The sequence below is a fragment of the Lissotriton vulgaris genome, chromosome 6 (assembly GCF_964263255.1).
Source record: "Lissotriton vulgaris chromosome 6, aLisVul1.2, whole genome shotgun sequence".
NCBI classification, from domain to species: Eukaryota; Metazoa; Chordata; class Amphibia; order Caudata; family Salamandridae; genus Lissotriton; species Lissotriton vulgaris.
In genome coordinates, this window is record NC_141694.1 from 1538455974 (window position 1) to 1538479409 (window position 23436).

The 23436-nt window shown below is 40.8% G+C and overlaps 1 protein-coding gene across 1 annotated transcript; it reads left to right on the plus strand.

Annotated features, from left to right (window-relative positions):
* The first annotated feature begins 8752 nt into the window (after positions 1-8752).
* LOC147709115 (uncharacterized) lies at positions 8753-21748 on the plus strand. Its single transcript, XM_086925871.1, has 2 exons — positions 8753-9980; positions 21678-21748. The coding sequence occupies exons 1-2, from the start codon at positions 8753-8755 to the stop codon at positions 21746-21748; spliced, it is 1299 nt and encodes a 432-aa protein (XP_086781997.1).
* Positions 21749-23436: the final 1688 nt, after the last annotated feature.

Here is a 23436-nt window from a genome sequence, read left to right on the forward strand (position 1 = left end):
TCATCATTCCCCAGAGACTCTCGGCTCGCACCCTTCTTCCACCGCCTGCCGGCCATGAGTTGGTCTGACCCGAAACAGCCTAGGTTGACCTTCGGGTATCAAGAGGGGGTTTACCCAAAGAAAGTCACTGGGACCTGGGTCATATTAGTACGGAGAGGGAAGGGGTCCCAGTGAAGAATAGCTAATTACCACAAATTAAAAAATAATAGTAGTACACTTAATGAATCTACAATGTTTTATTCACAATGTAGATATAACCAGGATATAGTATCCAACAATAATCATTTCAAAAAGGTTGAATAGTGCCCCTGGGAGTAAGGGAGAAGTGATAAAGTGAGGATGGTGCAGGTAGGGATTTGTGACAATAAAATCAGGCAGTAATCTGACACATTTATAAGTCAATTGAAATGTACAGACGATCATGAATCTAAACGTATCACTTGAACGACCACATGCCCCAAGTAGTATATTAATGTAACAATTTTAAATGCGGCGCTGGTAGAAGGAGGACAGTTGTCGACGTTTCAACCCTCAGATAGTGCAGGAATTAGTGGAACCCTTGCGGCGGGGTCTTCATCAGGACAGGATGGGGACTAGCAACCTATTAATATCAAGAAATGGTTACAGGTTACTGAACCTATTTAAATCATACCATAGTTAAATTGATTAGAATAGCACACAATTGGGGGGAGCATACCTATTTACTCAGTGCTCATCATCATTTATCATTGTAGATAATCCATTTGAACCTCAGTGTGAAGAACATGAATTCCTGAGGGGGTTAAACAAACAATTTCATGTATATTAAAATGAATGTGCTGAGAATGGAAATTAAATCACATTGACAGCATGGACTATTTATGGACATGTATAGAAAGTTGAAAGACTTACATCTTGATTATTACCACTAGAGTTATGGTGGGATTCGAAAACAGGCCCGGGGACCCTGGGCACTGGGGATCCGAAGATTTATCTGAAGGCAAAAGGGAACTTTATTAAGTACCACAAAAAGGACCCAGACAGGTATCTGTAATGAATTGCGCCCGCAGAAGCTTACCCAGGAGTTAGGTTTCCGTTACGGCGTCCCCACGATGTAGGCAGGTGCTGGGAGCAAATCGGGAGTCGCCCGCTGGGGAGAATTGGAGCATTAAGATAATTATTATTATGCTCGTAATGGGATTTTGAGAAATTGACTGAGAGGCATAGAAGTAAAACGCCGAAGCGTCGGGGCGCTTATTGAAGTGCAAGTCAATCTGGCGTCTTCACGGCAGGTTCAGTAATGGCGAGCTGACTTCCTATTTGGTTGGTAACCAAGGGAAAGGAGTCACGTGACCCTCCAGTCCCGAATAGAAACTGTAAACAGACTCGGCGCGGTCCAACCATAATGGGAATTGTTAATCAGAATATTTTTGCGGCCATGAAGGAACCCGATCATAATGTGTTAATTAATGATCGCATTGACAAGGATGGATTCAGTGCATTATTAGCCAAGGACGGGTCAAGTATTAGAGAAAGGCGATTTGTTAACCCCCAGTGAGGATCACATACTCAGAGTCTGAATATTAATGCATGTGTCCAAAAGGGGGGAGTTGGTCGTGCCCAAAAGTTATAAGACGAATTTTGAATGGACGTCTCCCCAATAGGCGAATACATTGACAGTCTATAGATTCATTGCAGTCACATAGCTGATAGAGCATAACATGGGGAGAATATACATGTATGAAATGGCGTACCTATCACAAGATGGTAAAGCCATATTGTGGTACCAAAGGTCTTGGAAAAAACCTACGTCAATACGTTAATTACAATACTATTGTGTATCGGACCATGTTTAATCCCAGGCGTACCTGTCCCATGACGGTAAAGACCCACGGATGTCGTGTCCGATAAATACACAGATTACAATTACTAGGATAGTATTTTGAGAAAGTGTTATGGCAAAGTGGCTAACTGAGAAAATGAGCTGTCATGTTCATTGAGACCCGATTGTATCGAGTCAAAGAAGAACATCCACTTAAGTTTGCGGGTATTCAGGATATTTGCAGTATTACCTCCGCAGGGTCCTAACATTGCTTTTTCAAGTATCACCCATTGGAGACTGTCTGGTGAATGAGAAGCCGATCTGAAATGGTCAACAAGGGGTGCGCCTTGTACCTCACATCTGATCCTACTCATGTGTTGTAGGATTCTCATTTTGGCTCTCTGTTGTGTTTGGCCAATGTAGATTAAGTTGCACTGGCAGACTATTGCATAAATTATGTTAGAAGTGTTGCAATTGCTGAGCGACTTTAGCTGGACCTTCCGGTGGTTGTGCTCGAATTCCTTAGTTTGAATCGTGGTGTCACAAGCCTTGCAGTGGCCGCATCTGAAATGGCCATTTACTGGTGGGAGATTCCATAATGATGTTATAGTAGGTTCATCAGGGGTTGGTAGAAGAGAGCGTACCACATAGTCTTTCACACTTTTCGCTTTTTTGAAAGCGTGTAATGGAGTACCTGTATGGCCAATGTCATCTGAGATGAGTTTCCAATGATGATTTATGATGCGCTTAATTTTGTTGCTCTTAGTAGAGAAAGTAGTGACACACACTATTCTGTCTTGTTCCTGGTTGACGTGGTCTTTTTGAGCCAGCAATTGTTCCTGAGGGTAGAACCAAGCTCTTTTGCCTGCTTTGGTGACTAGTCATCTTGGATATCCACGCTGTTGAAGACGATTTGAAAGATCATCAGATTGTTCTAGGTAATGCTCCTTGTTGGAACAGTTCCTACGAATGCGTAAAAACTGTCCAAATGGCAGATTGTCGCGGAAAGCTCTGGGGTGGTGACTACTGTACTGTAATAGCGAATTCTTCTCTGCTAGTTTGCGATAGAGTGTTGTTAGCAAACGACCTTGATCTTCATAAATAGTGATATCCAGAAAATTCACAGTATGGTTATCTGACTGGATTGTGAATTGGAGATGGGGTAACTGATGATCATCTCTATATCTGGATGAGGTATATCGATGATATTCTACTAATTTGGAATGATGACCCTACAGATTTGACATCATTTCACACGTGGCTAAATCAGCATTACCTAGACCAATCTGATGATCCTGCCCACATCCTTCATGTTGAATCCTGGGATTCAGATGCAGAGGACGCCGCCACCCAGGATCATCAGAAACTCCTACAAATGGACAAAATCCTGGCACTCATCCACGAGAAGAAAGAGAACCTGGAGGCACTTTCTCGCTGGAGTAACCTCAGCATCACGGGGGTTCCAGAGTCAACCAACATTACACGAATGGAAGAATTAGTTGAACAACTCTTCAAGGAACACTTCAACGATGCTCTCTCCCCGTTCTTTATCGTGGAGCGTGCTCACTGTTCCCTTGGTCCTCGCCCTGGCCCGGGGCTACCCCCATGTCCCATTATAGCCAAGATCCTTAACTTTCGGGACCGTGACGTCATCCTCTGGGCGGCCCGCGACATGGGCAAGATCAACCACCAGGGCAACACTCTCTCATTCTATCCAGATTACACCCCTACGGTCCAGCCAGCGTGGCGGGGAATCCTTCCGGCCAAGTGAATCCTACAAAAACTTGGAGTCTCGTATTCCCGGCCGACCCGGCGAAGCTGGAGGTCCCACACGCGGCAAAAACTCTGCTGTTCCCGGACCCGAGGGATGACCTTACATTCGCCCAAAAACTCGACAAGTCTTCTGGCTCCTCTCCATCCAGTTCCCAGATTGCCGTCTCCGATCGCCTGAGTGACAATGACTGATCTCCTGTTGTATACCTTTGGCTTATCACTGCTAGATGTCTGATCTCCACTTTCTTGGCCACCCTGTTTTCATGTAGGGGAGTTCGCTGAGCCCTGCCATGCCCTCAAGGGATAATTCCCTCCTTTGATGCTATTTTCCCTTCTCCAGGTTGGGGATCCCCGGGGTGGGTTGGGGTGGTGTCTCAGCCCAGATGGGGGGATTGGTGTGGGGTCCTTCTGCTGTTTTTCTCTGTGTTTATTTGGGTCATGGGGTGGGGTGGGGGGAGAGTTTGTGGACCGGTCGACTTTGATTGTTTGCTATTGCCATGGGTAACCTCTGTCCTCTCATGATACCGCTACACGGTTTGGGGTTGGGGTGGGGGGGTTCAGCCTAATTGGGGAGTTGGAGTTGGTGGTGGTTTGGGGGGTTGTTCCTACAAAGGTATTGTTCAGTTGGGGTGGAAATGGGTTGTTGTGGGGGTTCCATTCTCCTCTACTGGGGTTGTGGCTTCATTTCGCCTCTATATGGTTGTTGTTTTTACATTTACACATATGGTTCTTGAAACTGCATTTTGCTTCCTGCGTAGCTGCGTTGCAAGTCGATTTCAGTCTGTAATCTGTCTTATTTGTATTACTACACAGCATTATGATATGTGATCTGCTCTGTTTACACTCATTGGTCATGTTTTTCAGGTCAATACGTTGCTCCACTGGTACTTCCTTCTCCTCATGCGCTTTGCCCAACTGTGGTCTGGATCGTGGGGCGCTTCCGCTACCTGCCGGAGCGCTCCGCCCTCTGAGCCACATCTCCCAGTTGGATGCTCGCGCGCCTCTCCCGTTTTGTCCCGTCTGTGGAAATCCTCCGAGAGCTGTTCCTATTTGTCTGTGCTGCTCCCTACCCACACTGTTCTGTGCCGCCCTCTGACTCCCTTGCTCCATGTGTGCGCTGTGTTATTCTGCGTAGTTTGCTGACTGGGCCACAAAGTACTGCACCCTGACCTGCCCCCTTATGGTTGACATCGTCTGCTGGACGTGGAATGTCGGGGCTTGAACGATCACTGCAAGGCCTGACTGATACACTCACATCTACAGCGCCACAAAGTGGACATATGTCTCTTACAGGAGACGCACCTTTTGCCCGGATCTGTCTTCAGACTCCCATCTCGCTATTGGGGAAATCACACTTTTCAACATACTCGTCGTATGCCAGGGGCATCTCAATTCTGCTGCGCCAGGGCCTTCCTTGGCAGACCTCCCGGGTACTCCTTGATCCGGAGGGTAGGTATGCGATCCTCCATGGCTTCTATTGGCCCAGCCTGTCACGATTGCCGCTGTCTATGGCCCCAACTCCGATGACCTGGACTTTTTTATTCACGTTTGGCACCTCATCTCCTCCTGCGGCCCAGTGGCGTTGGTTTGGGGTGGGGATTTCAATGTCACTCTCTCGGCTACCTTGGATTGCTCGGGCACTTACACGTCCCATCGACGTGCAGCTGCAGCTCTAGCATCGATTCTAACTGACAACGCTCTCTATGATGCCTGGCGCCACCTCCGTTCTGATGCACATGAAGTCACCTGTGTCACTGGCGCAAGGGGCTGTTGGTTGCAAATCGATCTCTGGCTGACCTCGCCGGATGTCATGTGCTTGCTCACTGATGCAGTGCACATGGCTCGTACCTCCTCCGATCATGCGCGGGTCCAGATCCGTCTTAGGCCTCCTAAATCCCCGCGACTGGCCTTTACTTGGCGTCTTCCTCCAAATTCCCTCTGGGACTCTGTGTTTTGTGCGGATATTTATACTGCAATCACCAACTATTGCGATTTAAACACGGGTTTCGTTGATTCCGCCTCCACGCTATGGGAGGGTTTCAAGGCCGTCATTCGGGGCGAATGTATTTCAAAACAGGTGGGCGTCCTCCGCTCTATTCACTCTGATGGAGTGAGGTGATGAATAAAATGTTGTTAAAACTCACAAAGTTAAACTTCCATAACAAATGTAACTGTATTAATAAGCATGTGTTGAATTTATTAATCAACTTAGTTTTAAAATGCATACATTCATTCAGAAAACATGTGGGACTAATTTATATGCTCTATGTTGCAATTGCAAGTGTGTGGAAAATAATAAACTAACCTTGTCTATTGTCTTTGTCAGTATTAAATGCATGTGCTTATTTGTGTGCTTATGTTATGTTATGTCTTTTCTGTGGCAAAAGCTCGTGGAGAATCCTTGTGGCCTAAAAGAAGAAGGTAGATATGAATGCTGCTTTGTGTGCTCAGCTAGGTAACATAAATAAATGGGTTAATAATTAGCAAAGGGGGTGGGTAACAGAATAGGTCTCAATTCTCTAATTAATTAATGTTTTGTGTTTGTTTAAATAATAGTTTCCGAGAGAGGACTTAGGCCTGCAAAAAGATGGCGTTTCGAATCCTGTCCAGAAAGGAGCCTTGCACAGAAGTGAAAATGTTACCATGTAGACAATTTTGTCAGAAAAACACAGTTTAAAGAGTGTGCTAAATGTGCTCTTGGAGAGAAGGACTCAAGGACAGGAAGCGGCAAGATTGCCAAGGCAAGAAAGTCATGAACTGTAGCTCGAGTGAAATGTTACATTTTCGAGGAAGCGGAATGGCACGAAAGCAAAGTAAATGTAAATGTAAATGTATAGGCATTTATATAGCGCACTACTTACCCGTAGGGTCCCAAGGCGCTTCGACCGCTGCGAAACCCTTCCTGGCTTCCCTGAGAGATGGTCCCTTAATGGGTATCTCCAGGGTGAGACCAGGCATCCCCGGCGGTCTGGTGGGGCCGTTAGTGAAGATGAGGCAAGCTAATGCCCAGAGTTGCCGAGTGTGATCGCTGATCAGAGTGGGCACCGAGGCGAGAGAATTATCGAGTCCGCTGACCCTGGTCCAGAAACCTGCCGCGCCGGGAATCGAACCCTGGCCCCGGGCCGTCCTCTGCTCTCGGGTCTGCCGCCTCTAACCAGTGAGCCACAGAGCCCGTTCTCGGTTTGAAAATGGTGATGACACAATATAGTCTGACATAAGACAGTCAATGGGAACTCTGGATGGCAAAGAAATATGTACAATTTTGAGAAGATTAGCTAGTTAGAAAGGAATAAAACCTGGCCCCATGGGCAGGAGGGGATCTTCGCGTTTCCTGATTCCTGAAGAGCGTGACGTGCTGTTGAACTCTTTGGCGCACGTAAGGACAGAAGTCTTTAAAGATTATTCTTTCTAGGTGAAGCAAGTTTTAGACAGGGTGTTAGAATTATGGAATGGAAACTTATATTTTGCTTTAATTCATGCTAATTGATTTGCCTTTGAAATGTCAGTCTAATAAGTCTTTTCCTTAATAAAATGTTGCTTTCATTTTGCTAATAAAATAAAGATTCTTAATTAAAATGCTCTTTCTTTGAATAATAAAGCTAATAAAAATTAGATTTTGAAACGACAAGCTGGTTTTGTTTATTCATGGTCTAGTTATCATCAGTTAATCCATTCGCCTTAGTGACTTAATTAAATGTCATATGTTTAAAACCATGGTAAGAAATGATATACTGTAGTTGTATATAATTATGTAAATAGTTTGTAAATAGTTCTGATTAATTAGGTCACATGATTCAGTCGCTCAAAAATTGTCTCGTTGGTTTATGGGCATTGGTAAGTAATTCATAATTAATGGTGAGTATTGTGGAGATAAGTAGCGTTAGTGAGACAGTTTTTCATTAGGAGCGCTGGATCAATTACTTGGTAGCAGAGTTATGGTTACTATGGTAACTGACATTCTACATGGAAAATACATAGAATTGATGACTAAAACATGTTAAGTTCGTTCAGTTGTTATATGTAGTCGAAAGTTTTTTTCCAGCAGTGTGAAAATTCCTGGTATGCCGGCAAGGTTAAGTATAGTGTAACAGGTGAAGTTGCACAGTGCATTTGTTCTGTTTCAAAATAGTAGTATTGTCATATATCACTAGTGTTGTGGACGTACAGCACAAGTTTAGGGATTTTAGGTGTGTTAGGTAGAATGTATAGTGAGGATTGTCTATGAAATTGTAGCTTTTGAGTATAGGGATATCTGTCCTGTTTTAAAACTCACTGTGAAAAGAGTAGTAGCATTTATTCAAACTTGAGTGAAGGGTAAGGAAGCGTCGTCTATTCTTACTGGCGAGTGAGGATTTTATTGGTGGGTTAAAGTCCCACCGAGATTTCATGTATGAATGATTAGGCAGTCTTTCCGTATGATTGTGTGTGTTAGAAGGGTCGGGTAAGTCTATTTACTTTATCAATGAATTTTAAAATTCTGTGAAAATAGCGTTGTCTATTTCACGTGAAGGAATACTTGAATGATTGAGAAAGCTATCGCTTTATTTTAGTGAAACAGACAAATGGTTTGTTTTTGTGGAGTTACTAACTTTTTTTTTTTTGTAAAGAAGGGGTGAGTTCATGGAGTGGGAGAGACAAAAGCTGCAGCGGTAGCATACGTCACAAGAGTTGCGCTGTGATTGGATAACATACGTCACAGTATTCGCGTACAGATTGGTTCACGTGACAAGACGAGCTCACAGCTGATTGGCTCATTCTGAAAAGCAGTAATTCTATTGGCTGAGCAGAACAGTGGCGCAACTTAACCTGATTGGCTTGTTGGTGAGTTTCGCGCACGGATTGGCTCGTGTAGCGGAACAACAAGGAAATATTTACGATCTTTTTCGAAGTAAGCAGATTAATTTAAAAACATGGATTATTATTACATGAAAGAGGAAAAGAAGTTTTCATGGTTTCAGAAATTGAAAAATATATTTAAAAATGACAAGAAATTGAAACCGAGGTGGAAGATTACTTCATAAGTACAAAACACCTGCAGCTTACATGTTAGGTGAATATGGTTATCATACTTGCCTTTGGATGGAGAATTGGATGGAATATACCAAAAATGATGGTGTATTGGCATGGCCGGACGATGGGTCATTTAACATTAAGGTGTTGAAAAACTTGAGAGAAAAAATGATGACGCTTGTACCAACACCTAGACCTACAAAATTTGAGGCTTTAGCTGAATGGGAGGATGAGATGTTTGAATTAGAACGAGAAAACAGAAGTGTAACAAGAGGCACAAGATTAGACATTGATAGAGAAACTCATGAGGATAGAATGCGTCGTTGGAGACGTGCAGAAATGTGTGATGGTTTGTACCCAGCGAGATTTGGTGAGGTATCTGCTCAAAAGAGTGCTGAAAAAAAAAATAATATTGGTGAAGATAGTGAATTAGAAGATCCGGTTTTAGAAGAGATTTATATCACGAAATCAAAACCGCCACCTTATCAACCAGTTTGTTCATGGTCTACCCCGAGAATTCCTCCAGGAACTTCTCCAAGTGCTCCTCCTAGGGAAATTAATGATGAGACTCCACCTAGATTAAATCGGAATAATGCAAAATTTCCTGAGAGAGTAGAAACAAGAACTAATTCTAGTACATCGGGAGAAAATAGAAATTATGCTGAAACTCCAGTTCAGAGAAATGGAATCCCAAGAAATGTAATGAGAACAGAAAGATGTGAGGATATACCAAATGCCGCAGAATATTTTCAATCAAAAGATGAATTAATACAGCAGTTAACTAAAAGCATGGAAGCAGTAACAGTACCAGTAACAATTGGACCTGTTCTTCCAGTCATTGATCAAAGGGAAATTAGACATTCAGCTCTGACTGTTCCATTAAATGCAGAAATTCAGAAAGTGGCTGAGAAATTTTATCCAGATTTAACAGAAATTCACCGAGAGAAATCGATGATGCCCAATGTAACTTTTAATCAAAGTTTGTCAAATGATCAAACTCCATCTGTTGCAGGATCTGATTCTGCAACTCCAGAAAAGAGCATAAATAAAATAGATTTAACACAGACTCCACAGACCCCAGAATTTAAATTACTTGATGTCGCAAAATTGAAAGCGGATTTGGAGGAATTGATTATTGGCACAATTGGACCTGACAGTTTAAAGCTATATCAGGATGATGAATTATTGTTTATTTGTAAAAGTATACAATGGAAAATGAAAACCAAGTATGATCAATTAGAGGAAATGGCTGCTGAATTAGAAATAGATTTGAGTAGACAGAAAAATTTGCAGAAACATTATAGAGTGGATTTCTCTGAAAAAGATATAGAAAATATGAACACCACAGGAAGAATAATTCATATAAAAGAATTAAAAGTGTTTCTAAAAAGATTAGGTGAATTAAGCAAATGGAGAGTGAAATGGACAAAGAAAAGAGAGGAAGACAGAAGAGAAAGAGGAGAAATAGCAACTGAGTTTCCTATGATGGAAATAGCTGGCGGAGGGTATGTGCATGTTCCTTGGACAAGACAGGACATTTTACTGTTTACAAATGATTTTCCTCGACTGAGAGAAAAACCTGTGGAATGGTATCGCCAGGTAGACAGATTTGTTATGGTTTCGAAAGTTCTGTGGATTGATCTTGATGGATTCTTTGACATTGTTGTCCCATCGGATCTTTGGACAGAATGTAAAATTTCTATAGATTGGCCAAAAGAAGAACCTGCTCGAGATAAAGTAACAGGTGCACCTTCAGCTGATGTAATAAATTTGTATGATAAAGTGATTGTGTGGCTGAAAAACAAGATTCCCCCAAAAGAAGTAGATTGGGTTAAAATAGACAGAACAAATCAAGAGCCAAAAGAATCAGTACATTCATTCTATGAAAGATTGCTGCTGGTATTTAAACAATACAGTGGTTACGAGAAATTGAGTGAAAAGGATATGAGCCATTTCATATACAGATTTGTTTATGGCTTAAGACCTGAAATTGGTGAGATGATTAGATCAAGAATAGTTGGTTGGCAATCATTCTCAGTTGATGACATTTTGAGAAAAGCAATATACTGCAGTGATGAGATAGATGCTAAACAAAAGCAGCTAAAAGAAAAAGCTATGTGGGCACTGGTAAAAGTGGCTGAACAATAAAGTGCAACTTTGGGAAAACAAAAATGTTCACCAGAATCAAGGAAAATTTAAAGGTCATTATAATAAGCCAAAATTGATGGGTAATATTGAAGAGTTAAAGCAGAAACTCCCATGTTTTAATTGCGGCGAAATTGGACACTGGAAGCGTGAATGTAAGAATCCGCCCAGAAATTTTAAAAATGCATCATTAAATCCACAGATGCAGAATGAGATAAATCAGCAGCAACAGCTACAGCGACAGGTAGTGAATCAACAGAGTCAATTTCCACTACCGCCACTTCCAAATTGTGTAAATGTGTAGAGATACAATACAGAAACAGGATTCTACGGAGGTGAACAGGTAAACAGATCGCCAAGAGTGAATGTGTTGAATGTTTCTCAACAATATTGGTTGAAAGAAAATGAAGGGAGTGATTCTGAGGATTACTTATGACGGTGCCTGAGAGAGGAGGAAGAGTGTGTGCTTAGAGCCACTCTTATGGTAGATCAGTCTGGTCCATTTGTAAATGGTAAAGTGAATGATGTAGAAATCACTTTTCTAGGGGACACAGGTGCTACCCGTTCTACTGTTAGATCAGTGGAAATAGAAAAACTACCTCTCTCTGGGGATACAATCCATGTAGTTGGCGTAGCTAATCAACAGATTAAAACAGATTTAACAGAACCAGTTAAAGTTGAAATTGGTAAATTTAAAGACAAACATAGATGAGTTGTCTGTAACAGCAGTCCTGTAAATTTGTTAGGAAGGGACATCCTTTGCAAGATGAACTGTAAAATATATTGCTCACTGGATGGTATTGAGCTCCAAACTCAAGAAGAAGATGGCCTTTATAAATTAACAATGTTAATGGTTGAGGCAGAGGAAAGTAAATAATTTCCTGCTTTTGACAAAAATGATTTACCTGAAGAATTAAAAGAGACAGTCAATGCTAAAATTTGGGATTTATCAGGAGATAACATGGGTTTGATGAAACATGTAGACCCAGTAAAAATAACAGTAAAACAAGGAGCAAATTATCCAAACATTCCTCAGTATAAAATGAAAGCAGAAGTTATTGAAGGTGTCATACCTGTAATTGAGAAATTTATAAAACAAGGTGTTTTAAAAGAAATTAAGAGCAGTCCATGTAATTCACTGATTATGGGAATCAAAAAGCCAAACTGAACTTTCAGGATTGTTCAAGACCTGAGAAAGGTTAATCAAATAGTTGTTCCATGTTGCCTAGTTGTACCAAACCCAGCGGTAATTCTTTATCAGATTCCGCATGATGCAGAATGGTATACAGTCATATACCTTTGTAATGCATTCTTTACTGTTCCATTCCATCCAGAAAGCCAACAAATGTTTACGTTCATGTTCCAAGAGCGTATCCTAGCATGGTGTTGTATCCCTCAAGGGTAAACAGAGAGTCCATCTATTTTTAATCAGTTGCTTAAGAAATCCTTGGAAAATCTAGATTTACCTGGAAAATCAACATTAGTGCAGTATATTGATGATCTCCTTGTGGCTGCAAAAACACGAGACAACTGTGTGACAGATACCATAACTCTTTTGAATCATTTGGCAGATGAGGGACATAAAGTGTCTCCTGCAAAATTACAGTTTGTAAACAAGAAGTAAAATATCTTGGTCACAGAATCGCTAATCAGACAAGTGACAATTGAAAGAATTAAAATGATCCAAGCAATGCAACCTCCAAAAACACGGAGACAAGTCAGAAAGTTTCTAGGAATGGTAGGTTATTGTCGCCAATGGATCAGTGGATTTTCGGTAATTGCAAAACCATTGCAGAGACTGACAAAAGCGGACATAAAAGACCTGATTACCCTAACAGAATCTGAGTTAGAGGCTTTTGAGCAGTTAAAAAGAAGTTTGTGTGAAGCTCCAGCATTAGGAATGCCAGACTACGAAAAAGAATTTGAGCTGTATTGCAGTGAAAGGGAAGGATGTGCATTATCAGTTTTGATTCAAAGACATGGAAAACTGAGAAAGCCAATAGCATATTTCTCAGCTGTTCTTGATCCTGTTGCAAAAGCATTACCAGGTTGCTTAAAGCAGTAGCTGCAACAAGCGTAAGTTTGTAACAATGTGAAGGGATAACAATGGGGTTTCCTGTAAAAGTATATGTACCTCATTCAGTTGAGATTCTCCTCACCAGAAGCAAAACGCAGCATTTGACAAGCAACAGATTGACAAAATATTAAAAAGTTATTCTGGGATCAGATAATGTTTCAATTGCAAGATGTGTGAATTTAAATCCTTCCACATTATTGCCTGATGGTACTGTAACAGAAATTAGAAACGAAAATGACATTGATCATGAATGCTTGGATGTTTTAGAATATTGCACCAAACCTAGGCAGGATATTAAAGATGTTCCATTAACAGAATCAGATTTTGTTTATTTTGTTGATGGTTCATGCTTAAGAACAGATGAAGGTATTCTGAGTGCATAATACTCTGTCTGTACAGTTGTAGACGTAGTTGAAGCTTCTTGTCTCAAAGGAATTCGTTCAGCCCAAGTAGCAGAATGTATTGCTTTGATTCGTGCATGTGAAAGAGCAAAAGGGTTAAAAATTACCATAGTGACTGATAGTCAGTATGGGTATGGCGTAGTCCATGACTATGGCCAGCTCTGGTCTCAAAGAGGTTATTTAACTTCTGCGGGAACCCCTATCAAGAATGGGAAATTGATCAAAAGGCTGATCGATGGTATTCAGCTACCAGAGAAAATTGCTGTAGTAAAATGTACAGGTGATGATTACATGACAAAAGGAAATGCATATGCTGATGAAATTGCTAAATTCTGTGCAAAGAATAATATGTCCATTAATCGGGAAAAAGACAATGAACATGTTTTGAATTCACTTATGCTAACATCTGTAGTTGAGACATGGCAAGGAGTAAAAGATTTACAAGATGAGGCAGATGATGAGGAAAAAGACACATGGTTAAAAGCAGGTTGTAGACAGCGAGAAGAAGATGAGATTTGGGTTTACGAAGATGACAGGCCAGTAATGCCAAACTGCATGATTGCTGACATGGCACGAATGTATCATGGTCCAGGACATTTAGGAAGAGATTCAATGATCAGGTTGTTTAGGCAGACATGGTACAATCCAAAATTCAGGATAATTGCAGAATCTTTTTGTCAAAGATGCTTGATCTGTCAACAGATCAATCCAAACAGAAAAACAGTTGTAAGCATGGGAACCATAGGACGGGAGGGTGGTCCTTTTACCAGGTTACAAATGGATTTCATTGATATGCCACCCCATAACAGATTAAGATATGTCTTAGTGATAATCTGTCTGTTTTCGAGATAGGTGGAAGCGTTCCCAACTCGTCACAATGATTCAGTTACTGTGGCAAAATTGCTTTTAAGAGAAACCATACCTAGGTATGGATTTCCGGTCACGGTCGAGACTGATCGTGGCACACATTTTGAAAACAGATTGTTACAAATGATTTGTGAAGCATTGAATATAAAACAAAAGTTACACTGTGCTTACAGACTAGAAGCGATTTACAAAAGGGGGTGGTGATGAACAGAGTGTCTGAATTGAGCAGACCACTCTTACCCAGTCCAAAGATCAGGGCTTGATCCATCACCGTTATTTATCTCACTGCCCCATCCCAGCTCAGAACCTGGCTAAGTGTAAGAATTGGCTTCTGTAGTTTGGTTTGTCCTGTTCCCATCATGCACTGGGACAGGAACAGACTAATTTGCATACAGTCAGGTTCTGAAACTGGGATGGTGCAGTGAGCTAAAAAACGGTGTTGGATCTAGCCCTGATCTTTTGACTGGGTGAGAGCTTTCTGTTTAATTCAGAGACTCTGTCCCTCACCACCCCTTTTTGTAAATACTTTGGTCCACCCTAAGCGTGGAAGGGTATTCTCAGATGTGAGACCCTTGCTCATTGCACCATCAGGATTCAAGCAAACCGGGCCGAAGACGGCTGTAATGCCAGAAACCGGTCCCCGGGAGCTTGTTTCCTTCCCAGTGTAAGAATTGGCTTCTGTAGTTTGGTTTGTCCTGTTCCCATCATGCACTGGGACAGGAACAGACTAATTTGCATACAGTCAGGTTCTGAAACTGGGATGGTGCAGTGAGCTAAAAAACGGTGTTGGATCTAGCCCTGATCTTTTGACTGGGTGAGAGCTTTCTGTTTAATTCAGAGACTCTGTCCCTCACCACCCCTTTTTGTAAATACTTTGGTCCACCCTAAGCGTGGAAGGGTATTCTCAGATGTGAGACCCTTGCTCATTGCACCATCAGGATTCAAGCAAACCGGGCCGAAGACGGCTGTAATGCCAGAAACCGGTCCCCGGGAGCTTGTTTCCTTCCCAGTGTAAGAATTGGCTTCTGTAGTTTGGTTTGTCCTGTTCCCATCATGCACTGGGACAGGAACAGACTAATTTGCATACAGTCAGGTTCTGAAACTGGGATGGTGCAGTGAGCTAAAAAACGGTGTTGGATCTAGCCCTGATCTTTTGACTGGGTGAGAGCTTTCTGTTTAATTCAGAGACTCTGTCCCTCACCACCCCTTTTTGTAAATACTTTGGTCCACCCTAAGCGTGGAAGGGTATTCTCAGATGTGAGACCCTTGCTCATTGCACCATCAGGATTCAAGCAAACCGGGCCGAAGACGGCTGTAATGCCAGAAACCGGTCCCCGGGAGCTTGTTTCCTTCCCAGTGTAAGAATTGGCTTCTGTAGTTTGGTTTGTCCTGTTCCCATCATGCACTGGGACAGGAACAGACTAATTTGCATACAGTCAGGTTCTGAAACTGGGATGGTGCAGTGAGCTAAAAAACGGTGTTGGATCTAGCCCTGATCTTTTGACTGGGTGAGAGCTTTCTGTTTAATTCAGAGACTCTGTCCCTCACCACCCCTTTTTGTAAATACAGACTAGAAGCATCAGGTGTTGTTGAGCATGTCAATGGTACAATAAAGAACAGGCTGGCAAAAATGTGTCTAGCTACAGGAATGAAGTGGACTGATGCACTTCCACTTGTTTTGATGTCTTTGAGAAGTACTCCAGATAGAAAAACAGGTCTAAGCCCACATGAGGTACTCATGGGCAGAGTGATGAGACAAGCATTTGTTCCAGTTGATAAACTACTGAGTATAAATGATGGTGCAATTATGGATTACTGCAAGAACCTTTCTGACGTGGTGACTTCTGTGTTCCATCAGGTGGGAACTGAAGTAATTACAAAGAAAAAGAACAAGCTCATGATCTGTTGCCAGGAGACTGGGTGAGGACAAAAGTTCATCGAAGAAGGAACTGTTTAGTACCCAGGTGGCAGAAAGCAAGACAGGTGATACTTGTCACAACAAATGCAGTAAAGTGTAAAGGTCTGAAGAGATGGATTCATGCTAGTCATACCATTCGAGTGCCACCACATGAAAATCCTGACGAAGGTGACACAACAACTGATTCAGATTCTGAAGAAGAACCTGAAAGAAATCCAGATCCTGAAGATCGACAAGGAAGTCGACATTTGGAAGATTCAAATGCGAATGAGGCATTGAATGAAAAAGATTTAGAGATTGGGATACTAGACTCTGAAAATGATGAAGATCTGCTAGAAAAAGAAGCAGTAAAAAAGTCTGGACAAGAAGTGAATCAAGATCAGGAGAGTATTGAAAAACAGATTGGAAGCTATGAAAGAAGGAACGAAAATTCTGAAACTGGTGGATTGGAAATAATTGAAGAAGAAGACGAATTACCAAATACCAGCTATAAAGATGATGTTCCTAACAGAGTGAAGCTGCCGAGTAAAGAAGTACCTACATTTAGAGCTGATATCACAGAAAGCAAAACAGATGAAAGTGATGATGAATCCAAAGTGAGAAGATTGAGAAAAATAGCTTGGAGAGTTGAATGCAATCTAACTGAGCCAAAGAAGAAATTCTCAAGAAAAGGAGATAATTGGCCAAATGTGAATGAGAGTCTGAAATTCAAATTAGTGAATAAATCAAAAGAACAGGTTAATAAAATCTCAAGTCAGAAAAGTGATTCAGATAAAAAAAAATCAAGCAGGAAAGAAAATAGAAGTGATTAGCAGTAGAGCAAAGAGGGTGTTAAAGCCTAATCAGAAATATAGGTCACCTGAGTGGACTTATATTATAATCCCACCAGTAGTGGAAGTGAATAGTAGTAGCCAAGAAGATTTAGATGACACAAGTGATAATGATTGATGAGTTGAAAGGTTGCAGGTGACACAAGGTCGAAGAAATTGTGTTAGGTGACACAAGGTTGAAGAAATTGTGTTAGCTGGAAAAACACATTGATGTAAGACGTAAGGTCGAAGAAAAGCTGTTAGAGGATTCTTTAAATTAAAAAAAAGTAAAAAAGGGGGGTGTATATTTAGTGATTTTTAAATTTTTGATTTTTTCTGAAAGGCTCTTGTCTCAAAGTAAAAGATGCCTAATACTAACAACAATTTGAGATGCTCTATTTTAAGAAGATGTTGCAAAATGTCTTCTATTTGTGTGATCTTAATAATTTTGGTTTGGTTAATTTTAGCTGTCATTTTTCCTTTTGGAATTGACAAAGAAATGTACAAAGCTAATATGACTAGTAAAGTTGAGGCTAAACAAGTTATTCACGATGTAGTAGGTAAGACTAATAAAGTCATTGAGCACAAACCAGAGATCCACCAATATAGATCTGTTGGTGATTTTTCTAGTAATACCTTTTCAAGACTTTTATCTGAATATGTTAAGGTGATGGATGTGAAAGATTGTTACATTTGTGTGAAACTACCTGCTTCTGTTTCGGAAGGGGTTACTTACAACATGCTTCCTCTTACTTATGGCATCACTTGTAGTGTAATAGCTAGTTTGTTTTATCGGACAGGTCGATTAGAGTATTACTACTCTAATTATGATGAGATTTTTGCAAATTTAAAGGTTGACAATAGTCTAAATAAACTGAAACATGCTAAACAGATGAGGGAATTGTTTATAGTGACTAATGAACTCACTTATGAGTATGCTTTTAGAAACAATTTAACAAGCAAGTTGAAAACGGAGGAAACATCTCTTTTAAACATAGTTGAAGAGAGAAGGGCAATGTACAAACGAAATGAGATGCTGAAACAAACCATATCAGATTGGCAGATTGAGGATGAAAAGCTTAATGGTAGAAATGAGAATGCACCAATTCACATAGATAAACTTGTTAGTGGAAACTGTGTATAAGAAGAGATAATGCTCAATTTGATAACTACTTTGTAGGTGCTAGTCAATGTGAAGATACTTATAGTATCTTAGGAGGTTGGGGATTTAAAGGAGGCAAAGATCCAAATTTTCCTGGAATTTATTTTATTTGTGGGAACAAAGCTTACTTCAATCTCCCATACCACTGGTATGGGACTTGCTATGTTGGTTTAGTTTTTCCAAAGATTTTCCATATAGCTAGAAATACAGAAGGTTCATTTGAAATTGGCAAACACCTGAACAGGTTCAGGAGGGAAAGTTTTTCCTAAATAATGGGAGACATATTTGGTGCAATAATACCTATGGTGGGAATAACCCTGAATTCAAATAAAATTAGAAAAGTGTCTACAATTGTTGACAGATTGTCAACAGACACTGCAAGTGGATTTCAATTAGTTGATGCAGAACTCATTGCTATGAGGACTATGGTAATGCAGAACCGTCTTGCATAAGACATTCTGCTTGCAAAAGAGGGAGGAGTTTGTGGAATTTTACATGTCCAGCATTGCTGTACATACATTCCAGATAAGAGCCAGAACATCGAGATGTTTATCAAGAATATTACTGAATTACATACTGAGATAGAACCTTTAGAAGATGAAAATTGTTCAGAATGTTTGAGCAAAAGATTTGCAGCAATCAGAAACTGGTTTCAAGAGATTGGCAGTTCAATCACTGGTAAAATACTTTATCCTGTAATAGTTATAGTTATAGTGACACTTTTGTTAAAAATTAGTTGCATGATACACAAGAAAAAGAAATATGTAAGGGAAAAGAAAAGAATTTATAAACTCAGAAAAGAACAAGAAAAGGAAATAGAATTAGAAGAGTTTCGTAGAGCTCAATATGAGAGTTGTAGACAAACTACTGAATCAAAGGTTTAGAAAAACAAATACAGTGAATGTCCAAAACATGTTCGAAGGTTAAAATGTTACTAAAAATGTGGGTGTTGTTTGGTGATTTTGAAATCACCAGATGAGGGAGTTGATGGAGCGAGGTGATGAATAAAATGTTGTTCAAACTCGCAAAGGTAAACTTCCATAACAAATGTAACTGTATTAATAAGCATGTGTTGTATTTATTAATCAACTTAGTTTTAAAATGCATACATTCATTCAGAAAACATGTGGGACTAATTTATATGCTCTGTGTTGCAATTGCAAGTGTGTGGAAAATAATAAACTAACCTTGTCTATTGTCTTTGTCAGTATTAAATGCGGCTGTTTAATTAATGGCATGTGCTTATTTGTGTACTTATGTTATGTTATGTCTTTTCTGTTGCAAAAGCTCGTGGAGAATCCTTGTGGCCTAAAAGAAGAAGGTAGATATGAATGCTGCTTTGTGTGCTCAGCTAGGTAACATAAATTAATGGGTTAATAATTAGCAAAGGGGGTGGGTAACAGAATAGGTCTCAATTCTCGAATTAATTAATGTTTTGTGTTTGTTTAAATAATAGTTTCCGAGAGAGGCCTTAGGCCTGCAAAAAGATGGCATTTCGAATCCTGTCCAGGAAGGAGCCTTGCACAGGAATAGAAACTTTTATCATGTCGACAATTTTGTAAGAAAAATACAGTTTAATAAGTTGTGCTAACTGTGCTCTGGGAGAGAAGGACTCAAGGACAGGAAGCGTCAAGATTGCCAAGGCAAGGGAGTCATGAACTGTAGCTCGAGTGAAATGTTACATTTTCGAGGAAGCGAAATGACACGAAAGGGAAGGACAATAGGGCTAAAGAAGAGCCTGTTCTCGGTTTGAAAATGGTGATGACACAATATGGTCTGACATAAGACAGCCAATGGGAACTCTGGATGGCAAAGAAATATGTACAATTTTGAGAACATTAGCTAGTTAGAAAGGTATAAAACCTGGCCCCATGGGCAGGAGGGGAACTTCGCGTTTCCCGATTCCTGAAGAGCGTGACGTGCTGTTGGACTCTTTGGCGCACGTAAGGACAGCAGTCTTTAAAGATTATTCTTTCTAGGTGAAGCGAGTTTTAGACAGGGTGTTAGAATTAGGGAATGGAAACTTATATTTTGCTTTAATTCATGCTAATTGATTTGCCTTTGAAATGTCAGTCTAATAAGTGTTTTCCTTAATAAAATGTTGCTTTCATTTTGCGAATAAAATAAAGATTCTTAATTAAAATGCTCTTCTTTGAATAATAAAGCTAATAGAAATTATATTTTGAAACGACAAGCTGGTCTTGTTTATTCATGGTCTAGTTACCATCAGTTAATCCATTCGCCTTAGTGACTTAATTAAAAGTCATATGTTTAAAACCATGGTAAGAAATGATAAACTGCAGTTGTATATAATTATGTAAATAGTTTGTGAATTGTTCTGATTAATTAGGTCACAAGATTCAGTCGCTCAAAAATTGTCTCGTTGGTTTATGGGCCTTGGTAAGTAATTCATAATTAATGGTAAGTATTGTGGAGATAAGTAGCGTTAGTGAGACAGTTTTTCCTTAGGAGCGCTGGATCAGCTCCACCCTGGCTAAACTCGAGGAATAAATTAAGGATCTGGATGCTGCCCAGGCGGCGCGCCCTAGCCCTGAGATGCTGGCGCTGCTACGCCAACAGCATACCAAATCCTCGGATGAAGCTGGCCGCAAGCTGTTTTTCTGGGTAGGGAGGGTCGGGGGCGCCGCTTAGGGGAGGGGGACTGCCCGGGGCGTACTCTTGCTAACCTTCTTCACCCACTGCGAGCTGCCTCCTATATAATGGCCCTCAGTGATGGCAGCCCGGATAGGACTACCTATCTCACAAAATCGCTCAAGGGTCAGAACTACAATGACCAGCACAGATTTTCACTATTAGTAAGTGCCTATTTAGCAAGTGGTTCCTTGTGCTACACGGTCGAGGATGTGACCCATATATACCCCGTGAAAGTGACAAATGCCACTAAAACATATATCACAGAAAGTTGACCGCACCAAGGTATATACACACGTATTTGATTTATCCAATTTCGATATTTCACAGTGATAATAGATATTCAGACAGAAACTTCCCACACATAAGAATTTCAAAAAAGAGTTGATTGTAGATTTTTCAATTTTCTTTATTCAAGTTCTTCAACCTCACATAATCTTCGTACCATTTTCTCTGTCTTGCATCACATTAATCCTAATTTACCGGCAGTGGCTGCCCTACTCGAAGCTACTAAGGCGTTTGATATGCTGGAGTGGCCTTTCTTATTTTACTTCCTACCGCATATGGGTTTCAGCAACATCTTTCTGCGTAAGATCAAACTCCTTTACACCAGTCCATCGGCACGTCTCCGCATTAATGGTCAGGTTTCCAATCCCATAAGTATTGCCCGTGGTTCGCACCAGGTGTGCCCATGCTTTTTGCCATCGCAATGGAGCCCCTGGCCGCCAGGCTCTGGCAGCACCATACTCACAGAGATATTGGATTCTCGTACCGCTCCCTACTCGTCTCAATGTATGCGGACGATGTTACCCTATATTTCCGCCATCCCCAGGAAAACCTCATTCCCCTGGTCTGGGAAATCATACATTTTGGAGGGCTTTCGGGCATCCAGGTGAACTCGAGCAAGTCTGTTCTACTCCCCTTGACTGATCCCACCTGATTTTCCATTTGTACTGAAGGATACTGGGGAGAGTGAAACACACCTTAATTATTGATCACTCAACTGCATCACCAAAACATAAATTGAGTTCTGCTCTCTCAATCTCCATTCTCCTTGACCAGGTCCATTTGACTGCAATCTATACCATCTATATCAAACTGGACCTGGTTGGTACAAGCCATATGGTGTGTGACAGACAAAAAGGAGTGAAAGGCAGCTATCAAGATTGATTATGGGCTATGCAAGTACCAGTAGATACCATTAGGGGTGTGCAATGCCAAAGCAATAATCATTCTCAGATAAGGTCCTAAATTACTGTTTGGATGCCACTGAGATAATGCTTATTGCTAGTATTTTGATATATATTATGATAGCTCAGAAATGCACATTTTTCACATCCAACACAAGTCAAGATGTTTGCTTGTTTATGTTAAGCAGAGGAAATGGTGTCAAATCACTCCAGACAAGTTCCTGTGATTCCTCCTCTGGTCAATAGGAATGTTTATGGACTGCAAAAAGGTGACAGACATCCCAGAATGCCCATAGCTATACACCTTTTAAGAAGTGGAGAGCTCAAGTGGGTTTGTAGCTTTTTCCCAGGGCTTTGTCAGTGATTTTTCAGGGCTATGTATTGTGAGCATATCTTTGCAGAAAAATTGGATAGGCCTTCAAATGGTCAGGTGAACCCAAACTAGTGAAGGACATTACAAGGAAGTCATAACACTTATTACAAGATAATTATCTTAACTATCAGCCAAGTTCTCTTCCTACAAATATGTCTTCCATTTTGTTTGTTAGTGCTTTTGTGTATGTGTGTGTGTTGGAATAACAGCTCAACTCATGACGAAACTCCAGACTATCCAGACCCCTGCAGTCAGACTTATCCAAGACCACCCCAACTGACTCACATCACCTGCCCCTCAGGGAACTCCACCGGCTACCAGTCGTGAAGAAATACCAGTTCAAGCTGCTCACAACAATTGAAGGAACTTCCTCCAACCTACCAGGAAACTCTGCTCTGAATCCCTCTGCCTTGGCAGCCAACTGTTGCATTCACCGGATGAACAGCAAATGCTACTCCTTCTACCACCTGGAAGCTAAGACCTGGAACAACCTTCCCCTACACTTCAGAGCCTCATCATGCCTCCAGCAGTTCAGGAATACTCAAGACTTGAACGTTCAACCAATAGGAGAACAGGCAGCTCATTTTCCCAGCTCCACGAGACCCTCATGGGTGATGCAGCCGCACTCTACAAAAATGATTGATTGATTGATTGTGTGTGTGTGTGAATGTATATGTGAGGAATTCGAATGAACAATCTAGGCAGCATTAATTGAGTGAGTGAGGAAAAAAATGTATTTACACTGTACAAAATTAGAAGGCAGTTCCATTTTTGTAGGGATATTTTACACATTCATGATTAGCTTTAGGTTTACAGCTGAATATTGACAGTGATTCAGGCTGTCAGCTCTCAGGTGAAAGAAAATTCAAAACTTCGGATCGTTGGAAGGAGAAGTTCATTTGAATAGCGATAGCTAGGACATGTTGTAAAGTCTGATGAAGTGCCATGAACACATCTGAGGTCTAATCTGACAATATAAGGAGACATATGTAGAGCTTCTAAAGAAAAAGGAATGTATCCAACTTGAAAACATTTCAAATCAGTTACACTGTGGCCAAATTATAAATAACAATGTAAAAGGAAATGTGAGGTTATCCTTTAGGGACATACTTCACACAATAGATACTATTTGAAAGGAAAACAAAAAATGATTCATCAGATAGATGTTTGGGTTTCAGTAACATTTACATGTCATAAAATGTGTAATCACAACCTGAGAAGACAACATATGCAAAGATGAGAGAATTGCCTTTACCAA